The sequence below is a fragment of the Oncorhynchus mykiss genome, chromosome 16, assembly GCF_057628025.1.
Source record: "Oncorhynchus mykiss isolate SJ-2025 chromosome 16, ASM5762802v1, whole genome shotgun sequence".
NCBI lineage: Eukaryota > Metazoa > Chordata > Actinopteri > Salmoniformes > Salmonidae > Oncorhynchus > Oncorhynchus mykiss.
In genome coordinates this window covers 47591924-47607788 of record NC_143037.1, presented here as the reverse complement: position 1 = coordinate 47607788, position 15865 = coordinate 47591924, and the positions used below count along the sequence as shown (strand labels likewise).

The window sequence follows — 15865 nt, the reverse complement described above, 5'->3', positions numbered from 1 at the left end:
AAGGTTGAGTCCGAGTCTGGGAGGAACTACGGTGGATGCACACACTCATAATAATAACAAACACAGCAATCAAGATAACTGCCTTTGACGGCTCTACTTTGCAGGGATACAACATTTCCCTTTATCAAATCATTCTCACACTACATGTAATTAGGCCTAATTGTTTTGCAGCTCCGGGGAGCAGAACAGGCACATTAAAGACTATCTGAATGACTGAGAAATATTCACAAATTAAGGAGGGGATTTATTTTCCTTGGCGAGCACCAAAGTGATTCTATTCTACTCCAATGCAATCCAAAGAAACACTCTTTGCCTTCGAAGATGGCGAGGGAGAAGGGGGAAGAGATGGGGAGAAAGAGAGCAGACGGGAGAGAGAGAGAGAAAGAAAGAGAGAAGGCGAGCTCATTTAGTGTACCAGTAGCCAGAGCACAAGCCATACCAGGCCACATATCAGCCACATCTTGTCAGCCACAGTTTGGGTTCTTTATTTTAATTCAGTCCCACAAGGCGTCTGTCCTGCCTGCTCCTCTGTGTCTTTGGTCTTTAATTGCTAATATGAATTAAAAGGGGGAATTATGAACACTAATGACTATAGGCCTAAGTGTTTAGTCTCTACGACATGTAGGATGTGCATGTATGTGTGTGAAGTCTATAGGCTAGGCATGCTTGTTAGTGATTGCCTTCAAGTGCAAGTGTCTCATTTTGAAAGTGTGTGTGTGTCTTTTGTGTGTCTTCTGTGTGTCTGTGTGCATGTCAATGCCTGTATGTAGCGTACGTGTGGGCCAGAGGGATGGGTTTGGGGTGTACAGAGGATTCTATATTTTTGGGCCATATTAATGATATCCCCGGCGAGATCAGAAGTGTGTGGTTGGCTTTGTGCTAGTCCCCCAGGGCACTCTATTGACCGCTTTTATTAACATCACTAAATTCCCCATTAGTGCAATGTCAGAGGTGATTGTCAAGCGGAGGGAGACGTTATCTGGGGCCTGCACTGTTTGGTTTCATTTGCACCACAAAGACGGAGGGAGGCAGGGAGGGAGAGAGGGAGGCAGGGAGGGAGAGAGGGAGGGAGGGAGAGAGAGAGGAGGCGGAGAGAGAGAGAGAGAGAGAGAGAGAGAGAGGGAGGCGGGTGTAAAGGCTTTCACTCTCTCACCGTGGGAGTCAGATAAGATCTACTATAGCCTCTCTGTTCCCCAGGGCCCAGTTTTTCAAAAGTTATCTATCTGGATTTCACTTACCGGGTAGGATTACATGCATAGAAATAGAACGAATAGAACAGTCCCCATTCAAGTCAATGGTTTGTCCATTCTATTTATTCTCTTTCTATGCATTTAATCCTATCTGGTGGGGGAAATCCCGGATAGATAACTTTTGAAAAACTGGGCCCAGGAGAATCCTCTTGCAGCCCCCAGTGAGACCATCGTCACTGCCCAGACCTCCTCCAACATTCTCTCCTATCTCCTTCAGTTCAGCAGCCCTCATTAGAATGTTCCTTAAACTCAGAGCCGCATTCCATAGTTTCAACCCTCCTCTCCTCTGTCCTCTGCTAGCCAAGGAAATGTGTCTAGCGGCTAGCCCAGCAGATAAAGAGATGTAGCATGTAATGATGTTTAATGGATTATGCAGATAGACGTCAACAGATGAAGAGCTCTGAAAGCTTGGTCATAATACACCCCAACAGCTGGATATTTCCTCTGGTATGCGAACCTTGACTATGTTTTCGTTCAATCTCCCTCAAGCGGCATGGTTGTCTTTTCTAAATGGGGCTGAGGTTCTGTGCACAGCTGCTTTCCTAAAGGGGGAAATAAAAATACATTTCCCCAATACACTAGTCCTCAATGTTAAAATAAACTCATATAGATAAAATCTATTGAAAAAAAAACATTTACATGAGGGTCAGACTTGGTCTATACTGTCTGGAAGCTGACAGTCATACCAAGCCTTCCGGTATATGTGGAATAACACTGATGGGGCTCACATATTCAGCTGGTGTCACTCTCTCTTCCTCTCTATCCATGGTCATTGGCTACTCAACCATACTCACGACTATGCATGTCTAAATAGGAGGATCCACTATTGATCCTGACTGTCTCCTGAGATGGAGCGGAACCTGTGTCCACATCCCTGTCACCTAGCTATAGCTTCCCATAGTGTAGTAATGGGGATCAGAGGTCAGGAGGTTGAGGGGGACCGTGTGAAATGCTAATCAGACACTTATTGTTCACATCCGTGTCCAGACATCTGATTCTGCTTTAGAAAGTTTAACTATGTCAATTATAGGGGGTGAATGTAACCTTCACTTTACTATCAACAGTGTTTGCATTTGAGACATAATCTTGTATTAAAAATATCACCATAATAGAAGACAATCCTGAACAAATCTGAAGTTCAGGCGTGGATATACCACCATCCCCCAGTCCATTTGGTCTGCTATGGGATTGTTAAATATTGATTAATGCCACCAGTCAATGGGGGTATTCTATTTATAGAGCACAACTCTGGCAATGGTAATCAATGTTGTTAGCACCAGATTAATCCAAGAGTGAAATCTAGCTAGTGACTCCAGATCGGCAATATTTATTGGTATAAATGGGCGATGGGCAACTGGCGGCCCAGTCCACGGACCAATTTCCCAAAAATAAAATACAAATGATAATAATAATATATACTGTTAATGTGCAGTTCTGTGAAAAAAGTATCAGTCCTCTTTCTAATTGTCTCTACTCTTGCACATTTTTGATACTGTAACGATTCTCATTGGTGGAAGGAGAGGAGGACCAAAATGCAGCATGGTAAGTGTTCGTCATATTTTAATTGAAAAACTGAACACTACACAAAATAACAACGGAGAGAAAACGAAACAGTTCTGCCAGGTGAACAGACACTAAACAGAAATTAAACACCCACAACCAAAATGGGGAAAACAGGCTACCTAAGTATGATTCTCAATCAGAGACAACGAACGACACCTGCCTCTGATTGAGAACCATACTTGGCCAAACATATAGGAATATAACCTAGAAAAAAGAACCTAGAATACCCACCCCAACTCACGCCCTGACCAACCTAACACAAAGACATAAAAAAAGAACTTAAGGTCAGAACGTGACAGATACTGAATGTTATCAGATCTTCAACCAAAAGCTAATATTAGATAAAGGGAACCTGAGTGAACAAATAAAACAATGACATAATTATTTAATTTATTTAATAAACAAAGTTATTCAACACCTTAGTCCCCTTACACTCAATAACATCTCAATTGGGATTAGGTCAAGACTTACACTAGGCCATTCTCAAATTTGTTGCTTTTTAGCCATTTTCATGTAGACTTGTTTGTGTGTTTTGGATCATTGTCTTGCTGCATGACCCAGCTGCGTTTAAGCTTCAGCTCACAGATGAATGGCCTGACATTCTCCTGTAGAATTCTCTGATACAGAGTAGAATTCATGGTTCCTTCTATTAAGGCAAGTCGTACAGGTCCTGAGGCAGCAAAGCATCCCCAAACCCTCACACTACCACCACAATGCTTGACCATTTGTAACGATTGTCGTTGGTGGAAGAAGGAGTAGACCAAAGTGCAGCATGGTACGCCTTCATATTTACTTTTAATACACTGAACACAAAATACAAAAGAACAAGAGAATTAATGAAAACCGAAACAGTCCCTTATGGTGCAAACACTGAAACGGAAAATAACTACCCACAAACCATAGCGGGAAAACAGGCTGCCTAAGTATGGTTCTCAATCAGAGACAACGATTGACAGCTGCCTCTGATTGGGAACCATACCAGGCCAAACACATAGAACTACAAAACACGCCCTGACCAACCTAAAACAGAGACATAAAAAAGTAACTAAGGTCAGGACGTGACACCATTGGTATGAGGTGCTTGATTTCCTCCAGGCATAATAGGACCCATTTGTAAATGTATTTAAAATAAAACCAGAAATACCTGATTTACTATATAGAAGTATATATAAGACTCTTCGCTATGAGACTTGAAATTGAGCTCAGGTGCGTCTTGTTTCCATTGATCATCCTTGTGATGTTTCACAACTTGATTGGAGTCCACCTGTGGTACATCCAATTGACTGGACATGATTTGGAAAGGAACACACCAGTTTATATAAGGTCCCACAGTTGACAGTACATGTCAGAGCAAAAACCATGCCATGTGACCGAAGGAATTGTCCGTAGAGCTCCGAGACAGGATTGTGTCGAGGTACAGATCTGGGGAAGGGTACCAAACCATTTCTGCAGAATTGAAGATCCCCAAGAACACAGTGGCCTCCATCATTCTTAAATGGAGGAAGTTTGGAACCACCAGAAATCTTCTTAGAGCTGGCTGCTTGGCCAAACTGAGCAATTGGGGGAGAAGGGCCTTGGTCAGGGAGGTGACCAAGAAACAGATGGTCACTCTGACAGCGCTCCAGAGTTCCTCTGTGGAGATGGGAGAACCTTCCAGAAGGACAACCATCTCTGCAGCACTCCACCAATCAGGCCTTTATGGTAGACACTCCTCAGTAAAAGGCACATGACAGCCCGATTGGAGTTTGCCAAAAGGCACCTAAAGGACTCAGACCATGAAAACCAAGATTTAATTCTTTGTCCTGAATGCCAAGCTTCACATCTGGAGGAAACCTGGCACCATATCTATTAGAGGTCGACCGATTAATCGGCATGGACGATTAATTGGGGCCGATTTCAAGTTTTCATAACAATCGGAAATTGGTATTTCTGGGCGCCGATTTTTTTGAAAATGTATTTATTTTATTATTATTATTTTTATACCATTATTTAAATTGGCAAGTCAGTTAAGAACACATTCTTATTTTCAATGACGGCCTCGGAACGGTGGGTTAACTGCCTTGTTCAGGGGCAGAACGACAGGTTTTCACCTTGTCAGCTCGGGGGATCCAATCTTGCAACCTTTACAGTTAACTAGTCCAACGCTCTAACCACCTGCCTCTCGTTGCACTCCACTAGGAGCCTGCCTGTTACGCGAAAGCTATACTGCTACACTGGCAATACTATAGTGCCTATAAGAACATCCAATAGTCAAAGGTACATGAAATACAAATGGTATAGAGAGAAATAGTCCTATAAATACTATATTAACTACAACCTAAAACCTCTTACCTTGGAATATTGAAGTCTCATGTTAAAAGGAACCACCAACTTTCATATGTTCTCATGTTCTGAGCAAGGAACTCAAACGTTTGCTTTTTTACATGGCACATATTGCACTTTTACTTCTCCAACACTTTGTTTTTGTATTATTTAAACCAAATTGTTTCATTATTTATTTGAGGCTAAATTTATTTTTATTGATGTATTATAAAATAAGTGTTAATTCAGTATTGTTGTAATTGTCATTATTACAAATAAATAAATAAAAAATTGGCCGTTTTAATCGGTATTCGCTTTTTTGTCCTCCAATAATCGGTATCGTTATCGGCGTTGAAAAATCATAATCGGTCGACCTCTAATCTCTATGGTGGTGGCAGCATCATGCTGTGGGGATGTTTTTCAGTGGCAGGGACTGGGCGACTAGTCAGGATCAAGATAAAGATGAACGGAGCAAAGTACAAAGAGATCCTTGATGAAAACCTGCTCCAGAGCACTCTGGACCTCATACTGGGGTGAAGGTTCACCTACCAACAGGACAACAACCCCAATGCAGGAGTGGTTTTGGGGCATGGATTCTACAAAATGTCGAAAGCATTCTACAAGGATGCTGGCCCATGTTGAATTTAATGCTTCCCACAGTTGTGTCAAGTTGACTGATTGTCATATGGGTGGTGGAACATTTTTGATTTACACAGGAAACGGTTGAGCGTGGAAAAACCCAGCAGCTTTACAGTTCTTGACACAAATCGGTGCGCCTGGCACCTACAGTACTACTGTCATGACGTTGCCATGTTGGGTGAGGTTTATGACCCCCCCATAAATACCTTTCCCCCTTTTCTCTCCACTCTACAGAATGGACTCTTGGAAAGCCCTTTGTTAACATAGAGAGAGTATTGTAACATCAAAAGGTTGGGGAATGGAACAATATTTCCCTTTCTCAACCAGTTGAAAGTGTCCGTTGGTACTTAAAGAATATGATGTCAGATCAGTTGTTGTCTAGGACATTATATCTGATGATAGGATGACATAAATTGTATATTGGAAAGTCTACACATTCTAGTTCAGATTCACATGGAATTGTTGCGCAATTTAAATGTTTAAATTTGAAACTATTTGTGAAAAGATTAAATGTAATTTTAGCTTCTAAATGAGAGAATTGTTTTCACAAGGAAACTATGCTCACTCAGGTGCACGCCCAAGTGAACAGACATTGGTTGAGAACTATGAAACACGCCCTTCTCTCCCCCAGTACAAAAGCCAGTTAACAGAAGTCAACCTCAGTTCCCGAAGACGTGAGGACTGGTGTCCATACGTTTAAAAGGGCTAATTTCAACTACAACCTAACTAATTAACATTTAGTTCCAGAAATGTTAGGACTGCTGTCCTAACATTTAAAAACATTTTAAAAAAAACATCTATCGAAGCGCAGCTCAGAGTAATATATATATCTTGCATTTTCCTTTTCCGAATGGGTGTTTATTAGAATGCATAAGATTCTGTATTTATGGTAGCATAGCTTCTCAAGGTCCGATAGCGAAACCAATCCCTTTGTCCCTCAGTCTTCCCGCTCTTTCATTCAAACCCAACCCCCTTCCTTTGTGTTAACAGCCATCATATCGGGTTAGCCCACTAGGGGCTTTTCATGACATGATTACTAGTCAATGTGTGATATAACCTGTGTGTATATATATATATATATATATATATATTAGCTCAGCAAAAAAAATATATCTTTCAAAGATATTTTATAAAAATCCAAATAACTTCACAGATCTTCATTGTAAAGGGTTTAGACTGTTTCCCATGCTTGTTCAATGAACCATAAACAATTAATGAGCATGTACCTGTGGAACGGTTGTTAAGACACTAACAGCTTACAGACTGTAGGCAATTAAGGTTAAAGATTTGAAAACTTAGGACACTAAAGAGGCCTTTCTCCTGACTGAAAAACACCAAAATAAAGATGCCACGGGACCTGCTCATCTGCGTGAACGTGTCTTAGGCATGCTGCAAGGAGGCATGAGGACTGCAGATGTGGCCAGTGCAATAAATTGCAATGTCCGTACTGTGAGACGCCTAAGACATCGCTACAGGGAGACAGGACGGACAGCTGATCGTCCTCGCAGTGGCAGACCACATGTAACAACACCTGCACAGGATTGGTACATCCGAACATCACACATGCGGGACAGGTACAGGATGGCAACAACAACTGTCTGAGTTACACCAGGAACGCACAATCCCTCCATCAGTGCTCAGACTGTCCGCAATAGGCTGAGAGAGGTTGGACTGAGGGCTTGTAGGTCTGTTGTAAGGCAGGTCCTCACCAGACATCACCGGCAACAACGTCGCCTATGGGCACAAACCCACCGTCGCTGGACCAGACAGGACTGGCAAAAAGTGCTCTTCACTGACGAGTCGGGGTTTTGTCTCACCAGGGGTGATGGTCGGATTTGCGTTTATCGTCGAAGGAGTGAGAGTTACACCGAGGCCTGTACTCTGGAGTGGGATCGATTTGGAGGTGGAGGGTCCGTCATGGTCTGGGGCGGTGTGTCACAGCATCATCAGACTGAGCTTGTTGTCATTGCAGTCTCAACGCTGTGCGTTACAGGGAAGACATCCTCCTCCCTCATGTGGTACCCTTCCTGCAGGCTCATCCTGACATGACCCTCCAGCATGACAATGCCACCAGCCATACTGCTCGTTCTGTGCTTGATTTCCTGCAAGACAGGAATGTCAGTGTTCTGCCATGGCCAGCGAAGAGCCCGTATCTCAATCCCATTGAGCACGTCTGGCACCTGTTGGATCGGAGGGTGAGGACTAGGGCCATTCCCCCCAGAAATGTCCGGGAACTTGCAGGTGCCTTGGTGGAAGAGTGGGGTAACATCTCACAGCAAGAACTGGCAAATCTGGTGCAGTCCATGAGGAGGAGTGCACTGCAGTACTTAATGCAGCTGGTGGCCACACCAGATACTGACTGTTACTTTTGATTTTAAACCCCCCTTGTTCAGGGACACATTATTCCATTTCTGTTAGTCACATGTCTGTGGAACTTGTTCAGTTTATGTCTCAGATATTGAATTTGTGTATTGCTGATTCAACTTATTAGCTAGGGTACGTGCAGATAACCAAGTACTTACGGCAATAAGAATTAGACCAATCGAGGTGAAGATTAATAATTGACTGCTATTGATGTTAAAGATCTTCAGGATTCGGGAGATAACCGCTCAATATAAATTAATACTTCCCTGGTGCCCCAGGTTATTAATGGTTTAATTGTTGCATGGTTTAATTCAATCACGTAATCGATTTAACGTCAGGTAATCGATTTGATAAAATAGCATGTAATATAATTGAATCCTAGTCAGACACGACACTTAACTATTTTGTCTTGCCCATTAACCCTCAATGGCACACACACACAATCCATGTCTCAATTGTCTCAAGGCTTAAACATCCTTCTTTAACCTGTCTGCTCCCCTTCATCTACACTGATTGAAGTGGATTCAACAAGTGGCATCAATAAGGGATCATATCTTTGATTTATAAAGCCCTTTTTACATCAGCAGATGTCACAAAGTGCTATACAGAAACCCAGCCTAAAACCCCAAACAGCAAGCAATGCATATGTAGAAGCACAGTGGCTAGGAAAACCTCCCTAGAAATGCAGGAACCTAGGAAGAAACCTTGAGAGGGACCAGGCTCTGAGGAGTGGCCAGTCCACGTTGAGATTAAAGCAGTACATGGCCAAGATGGTCAAACGTTCATAGATGACCAGCATGGTCAAATAATAATAATAATCACAGTGGTTGTAGATGGTGCAACAGGTCAGTACCTCAGGAGTAAATGTCAGTTAAATGTCATAGCCTGTCAGAGACAGCAGGTGCAGTAGAGAGAGAGTCGAAAAATAACAGGTCCGGGACAAGGTAGCACGCCCGGTGAACAGGTCAAGGGTTCCTTAGCCTCAGGCAGAACAGTCGAAACTGGACCAGCAGCACGACCAGGTGGACTAGGGCATGGTCCCAGGGCTTAGGTCCTCCGGGAGGGGAGGGAGAGGGAGAGAGAGAGAATTAGAGGGAGAATACTTACATTCACACAGGACACAGGATAATACAGGAGAAATACTCCAGATGTAACAGACTGACCCTAGCCCCCCAACACATAAACTATAGCAGCATAAATACTGGAGGCTGAGACAGGAGGGGTCGGGGGACACTGTGGACCCGCCCGACGATACCCCCGGACAGGGCCAACCAGGCAGGATATAACCCCACCCACTTTGCCAAAGCACAGCCCACACCACTAGAGGGATATCTTCAAACCACCAACTTACTACCCTGAGACAAGGCCGAGTGTATCCCACAAAGATCTCCCCCACGGCACGAACCTGTTGAGGTGCGCCAAACCCGGACAGGAAGATCACGTCAGTGACTCAACCCACTCAAGTGACGCAGCCCTCCTAGGGATGGCATGAAAGAGCACCAGTAAGCCAGTGACTCAGCTCCCATAATAGGGTTAGAGGCAGAGAATCCCAGAGGTGAGAGGGGAACCGGTCAGGCAGAGACAGCCAGGGCAGTTCGTTGCTCCAGTGCCGTTGCTCCAGTTTCCGTTCACCTTCACACCTCTGGGCCAGACGACACTCAATCATAGGACCTACTGAAGAGATGAGTCTTCAATAAAGACTTAAAGGTCGAGTCCGAGTCTGCGTCTCTCACACGGGTAGGCAGACCATTCCAAAAAAATGGAGCTCTGTAGGAGAAAGCCCTGCCTCCAGATGTTTGCTTAGAAATTCTAGGAACAGTAAGGAGGCCTGCGTCTTGTGACCGTAGCGTACATGTAGGTATGTAAAGGCAGGACCAAATCGGAGAGATAGGTAGGAGCAAGCCCATGTAATGCTTTGTTTTCTATGATGATGAGTTCCGATTTTTGTGGCCCCCATCCCTATTAAAGTTGCCCATCCCTGATATATAGATCATAACAATAAACTCCCAATATCCATAGTAAGGTGCTGGAAAACACGACTACATGAGATCCAAAGGGATTTAGGTTTCCAGCCAAGCCTTAGCTTACATCATCCAAACCATTTACATATAATCAGAACCAAATGCTCAGAATCCCATTCTCAGACTGAGACTCCTTGGAACAGATTTAAAGTCTGTGTCTGTCTGTACATGACGTTGGTGTCTGCGGGAGTAGTTATTGATAAGTTAGTGTCTGACACAGTCACACACAAGCTAGTCTCTCAAGCTTCTTTTTATAGCTCCCACTGTAGATCGCTCATCTGATTCAGACTGTTTCTCTCTGTCTGTGACAGACACAGATCCCCAGATAAGGCCACTACCCAAAACCAGCTCAAATCATTTTAGACATGTTCTACGTTCCCCGATTAAGAGACAAAAGCACAGCTAATCACAGGCATTTAGCTGCCTTTTTCCTGCTTAGCTCCTGTACCACAGTGGAGTGGGCCTACTATATATTTCTCCATCCCTTCCATCCATGCTATTTTGGGAGCTGCGAATAAAAGGAAATGGTGTTGGTTCTGTGGGGGCTGAGGGGGTGCGCCTACGAGGCTGAGGCGTTTATGCCCATCAGCGTTATTGCTTTTCGCTCTGCTCATGAAAAGCAGAGCTGGTTGTAAAGGCTTTACGAGTGTAGTGTGGTGTAGTGTAGTGTAGTGTAGTGTGGTGTGGTGTAGCGTGGTGTAGTGTAGTGTAGTGTGGTGTGGTGTGGTGTAGCGTGGTGTAGTCTAGTCTGGTGTAGTATGTGGTGTAGTGTGATGTGGTGTAGCATGTGGTGTAGCAATCTGGTGTAGTGTAGTGTGGTGTAGTGTAGTGTGGTGTGGTGTGGTGTGGTGTAGCATGGTGTAGTGTGGTGTGGTGTGGTGTAGCATGGTGTAGTGGAGTGTGGTGTGTAGTGTGGTGTAGTGTGGTGTAGTGGAGTGTAGTGTGGTGTAGTGTAGTGTAGCATGGTGTGGTGTAGTGTAGCGTGGTGTAGTGTAGTCTGGTGTAGTATGTGGTGTAGTGTGATGTGGTGTAGCATGGTGTAGTGTGGTGTGGTGTAGCCTGGTGTAGGGTAGTGTAGCGTGGTGTGGTGTAGTGTGGTGTAGTGTAGCTTGGTATGGTGTATTGTGGTGTAGTGTGGTGGAGCGTGGTGTGGTGTGGTGTAGCGTGGTGTAGTGTGGTGTAGTATGGTGTAGCGTGGTGTAGTGTGGTGTGGTGTAGCATGGTGTAGTGTAGCTTGCTGTGGTGTAGTGTATTGTGGTGTGGTGTAGCGTGGTTTAGTGTGGTGTAGCGTAGTGTAGTATGGTGTGGTGTATTGTGGTGTAGTGTAGTGTAGTGTAGTGTGGTGTAGTGTAGCTTGGTGTAGTGTAGTGAGGGAGGACGGGTTGACAACCATGGCTCCTGGGTCCTGGGGCTGTAGGGGCTGTGTGTCAGTGATCAGTGTGGCTGTCCCCGGCCCTGATCTGTAAAACACACACACTGTGGCTGTGTGTCAGTGATCAATGTGCCCTGCCTATCTGTCTGTCTGCCCTGATACCTCTGAATGATGCTCCTCCCTGTCCCAGCCCTCTCCTGGACATCTCCTTTACTCTATATGGCACTTTGAGGCCACAGTCCCTCCTCCACTGTCACCGCCACTCACACTCTGGCCTAACCTGGATCTTCACCACAGCCTAGCCCCCCCCCCCCCCCCCCCTCCCCCGATGTGATGTGGAATTAAATTCCTAACTAAGGACCGTTGGAAATATTTTGACTGCACCGTCGTGATTCTGCATAGGCTGTTATACAGTACCAGTCAAAAGTTTGGACACACCTACTCATTCAAGGGGTTTTAATAATAGTGAAAACATCAAAACTATGAAATAATACATATGAAATCATTAAGTAACCAAAAAAGTGTTAAACAAACCAAAATATATTTTATATTTGAGATTCTTCAAATAGCCACCCTCTCCCTTGATGACAGCTTTGCACTCTCTTGGCATTCTCTCAACCAACTTCATGAGGAAGTCACCTGGAATGCATTAAAATGAACAGGTGTGCCATGTTAAAAGTTAATTTGTGGAATTTCTTTCCTTTTGTAATGCATTTTAGTTGTGACAATGTAGAGGTGGTATACATAAGTTTGCTCTATTTGGTAAAAGACCGAGTCCATATTATGGCAAGAACAGCTCAAATAAACAAAGAGAAACGACAGTCAATCATTACTTTAAGACATGAAGGTCAGTCAATCCGGAAAATGTCAATAACTCATGAGGACCGCCACAGGAAGGAAGACCCAGAGTTACCTCTTCTGCAGAGGATTAGTTCATTAGAGTTACCAGCCTCAGAAATCGTCAATTAACTGCAGCCCGAATAAATACTTCAGAGTTCAAGTAACAGACACATCTCAACATCAACTGTTCAGAGGAGACGGCGTGAATCAGGCCTTCATTGTCGAATTGCTGCAAAGAAACCACTGCTAAAGAACATCAATAAGAAGAAGAGACTTGCTTGGGCCAAGAAACACGAGCAATGGACATTAGACCAGTAGAAATCTGCCCTTTTGTCTGATAAGTCCAAATTTGAGATTTTTGTGAGAAAAAGAGTAAGTGAATGGATGATCTCCGCATGTGTGGTTCCCACCGTGAAGCATGGAAGAGGCGTGATGAAGGGGTGCTTTGCTGGTGACACTGATTTGTTTAGAATTCTATGCCATCCCATCTGGTTTGCGCTTAGTGGGACTGTAATTTGTTTTTCAATAGGATGATGACCCAAAACACACTCTAGGCTGTGTAAGATATTTTTGACCGAGAAGGAGAGTGATGGAGTGCTGCATCAGATGACCTGGCCTTCACAATCATCTGACCTCAAATCAATTGAGATGTTTTGGGATGAGTTGTACCACAGAGTGAAGGAATCTTGCTTGGGCCAAGAAACACGAGCAATAGACATTAGACCAGTAGAAATCTGCCCTTTTGTTTGGATGGACCAAAGTCAGGTTTTGGGAGGAGTTGTACCACAGAGTGAAGGAAAAGCAGCCAACAAATGCTCAGCATATGTGAGAACACCTTCAAGACTGTTGGAAAAGCATTCCAAGTGACTACCTCATGAAGCTAGTTAAGAGAATGCCAAGTGTGTGCAAAGCTGTCATCAAGGCAAAGGGTAGCTACTTTGAAGAATCTAAAATCTAAAATATATTTTGATTTGTAATACTTTTTTGGTTACTACATGACTATTTCATAGTTTTGGTGTCTTTACTATTATTCTACAATGTAGAAAATATCAAAAAGAAAGAAAACCCCTTGAATGAGTAGGTGTGTCCAAACGTTTGACTGGTACTGTATTTCTGTTGTGAATGAGATTTTATCAGGCATTTTGACAGGTCATTTTTCTCTTGGATGGACCAAAGTCAGGTCACAAGTCCTCCAGTCAGATTCTCCAGTTATTGTTTACCTGTCCATTCCATTCCATCACTATAACATGTTAACCTGCAGAGTAGAGAAGCTCTGCATGGTAAAAGTTAGCATGCTCTCCTCTTTCCCTGATGTTATCATATACCTGTGTGAGGAGGCAAGGTGGGGCTCAGTCAAGCACAGCAGAGACATGTCTACCAAGTGGAACAGAAAGGCAGAAGAACGTCTGTCTGGTAGGCTACAGCAGCATTCACTAGATATAAAACCACCTCTCCCTGATCCTACTCTGTCTCTCGTCATAGAACCCTTGCTCTCTCACCCTTTGACCCTGACTCTCTCTATAGTATCTCTGACTGTCCTTTCTCTCTCCCTCCCTCCGTTCCTCCCTCCCTCTCCGTATGTAACCCCTTCTCTCTCTCTTCTCTCTCCTCCAGCCGGTGCCCATCGATGACTCGTTCTGTGGTCTGGACATCAACCAGCCCCTAGGCGGCTCTCAGCTGGTGACGGGACACACCCTCTACACAGAGACACGGGACCGCATGACCTCCGTCACCTCCTACGTCTACAACGGATACTGCGTGGCCTTCGTCGGCACCAAGAACGGACGCCTCAAAAAGGTCAGTTACTCTTACTGTCAGTTCCCGGCAGTTATGGTCAATTACCGGCTGTTATCGCCAGCCACAGCCTGGACTTTGAAAATACTGACTTACCTCGGGCCATTGCTCTTTAGGGAGCATAGGCCATCGATGACGCCTCTCCATTACACTCTGTTCTGGGCAGTCTTCTCCAGCTCGTTCAGCTATTGAAAAAGTCCTCTAGCTATTTTGGTCTCCCAGTTCAAGGTCCATTTAAAGCGATTGTGAAGCACTTCATCACTGTTGAAGCCCTGGCCTCAGGAGACTGAGGAGGCTGTCTGTCCACTGACTGGTCCTCGGAACCTCAGACACTGAAGTGGTAGTATTCTATTCAAGGAACTGAATGTACAAAGCACGGTGTGGCGGTAAGGAGAAGATAAACCTTTCTCCTCCATATTTAATGCTTCTGGTCCTGTGACAGTTGGGCAGGTGGGCAGGGGTGTAGGGTGGCAGGGCGTGGGGGAGGAGGTGTCATTCCTCTGTAGTGGTCATTATGTTCGCCTTGTGGAATGAGCTCTGTCTATGGTGGCCGTGCCGAATAACCTCTGCCAGCCCATTAATTTTAATAGGCACCTTTCTCCCTGAGACCCAGAGAGAGGGGAGACTAGAGAGAGCTGGCCCAAGCAAGATCCGGCCTGCAGTCTCTGCTGGAGCAGACAGACAATGCTGTTGGTTAAAACTACAGTCTGCGATTTGAAAAACAGCCATATAAATTAATTTAAATGACAAATGAATAGATTCCCAGATCCCAGACTGTAGCTTTAAGGGCTAGACAGTCCTCAAATGTCACATTTCACCTCACCACCACCAAAGCAAGGCAGCATAAAGAGCATCTCCTGTAGTGGCTCAGGTGGCTATTATGCATGGAGAGATTTGAGTGATGATGGAGAAAGTGGAGCATGTTGTGTGGTGGGAGAAGTTGGCAACTTCATCATAATACAATTGTTAACCTGGTATTACACAGTCAGGGCTTTTTTCGGTATTGAAGTACAGTGACAGCCAAATGATGTATGTGTAATCTAGAAGAGCTCCCTGTGTTTACAGCTGTTGAGGCTGCCTTGCTGACAGGGTCGTAATTTCAGCTCATACCTAGGGTATGGCAATATGACAGGGGGGAGGGTTTCCCCCCTCCAATGATTTTTTTGAAAATGTAAGCTCATTTACTGAATTTCTATACAATTTAAAAACTCTAAAATGCAATTTGGAGAACAGAAAAAAAAACAAGCAAAATGGACTCCAGCCATTATCAGCTTGTTGCTGTAGCTTCATTCCCCTCAGTCAATAGGGGACTGAACATTCTACAAACAGCTGCCTGCTACGCACTAGCTCCGCACTGGGATTACACCTCTAGTTTAGTTTCATGTCAAGTCAAACAGCAGTTACCAAGCCAAGGCCATCTACTACAGCATCTTTACCTCTGTACTGTTTTCCATAAAGCCAGCCAGGCATACAAACAGCCTTCCCTCCTGCTCCCAGGCGTCAGCATGGTCCTAACGTCATCTCGCTAATACCGTTAAACTGCATTTGTCTTTTAATTGGGATTGGAATGATTTTAGTAACCTATTTTAAATTGCCACACCCAATTGACGCCCCTGCTTGCTGAATGTAGATGATGTTGATGGTGATTGGTGAGGTGAGGTGAGTTTTCCTCCTTTGTAAAACTCTTTGCGCATCTGGAAAAGCGCTATGCTGTATATGTT

General features: G+C 44.4%; 1 protein-coding gene and 1 long non-coding RNA gene across 2 annotated transcripts in view; one reads left to right on the top strand and one right to left on the bottom strand.

Moving 5' to 3' along the window:
- The window catches only part of LOC110491069 (plexin-A2), a 334343-nt gene that overhangs the window by 49193 nt on the left and 269285 nt on the right, over positions 1-15865 (top strand). The window contains exon 3 of the mRNA XM_036947019.2: positions 13965-14147. Within this exon, the coding sequence (XP_036802914.1) occupies positions 13965-14147 (183 nt within the window). The remainder of the gene's footprint in view (positions 1-13964; positions 14148-15865) is intronic.
- The window catches only part of LOC149976907 (uncharacterized), a 167947-nt gene that overhangs the window by 101075 nt on the left and 51007 nt on the right, over positions 1-15865 (bottom strand). The gene's annotated exons all lie outside the window — the stretch shown is intronic.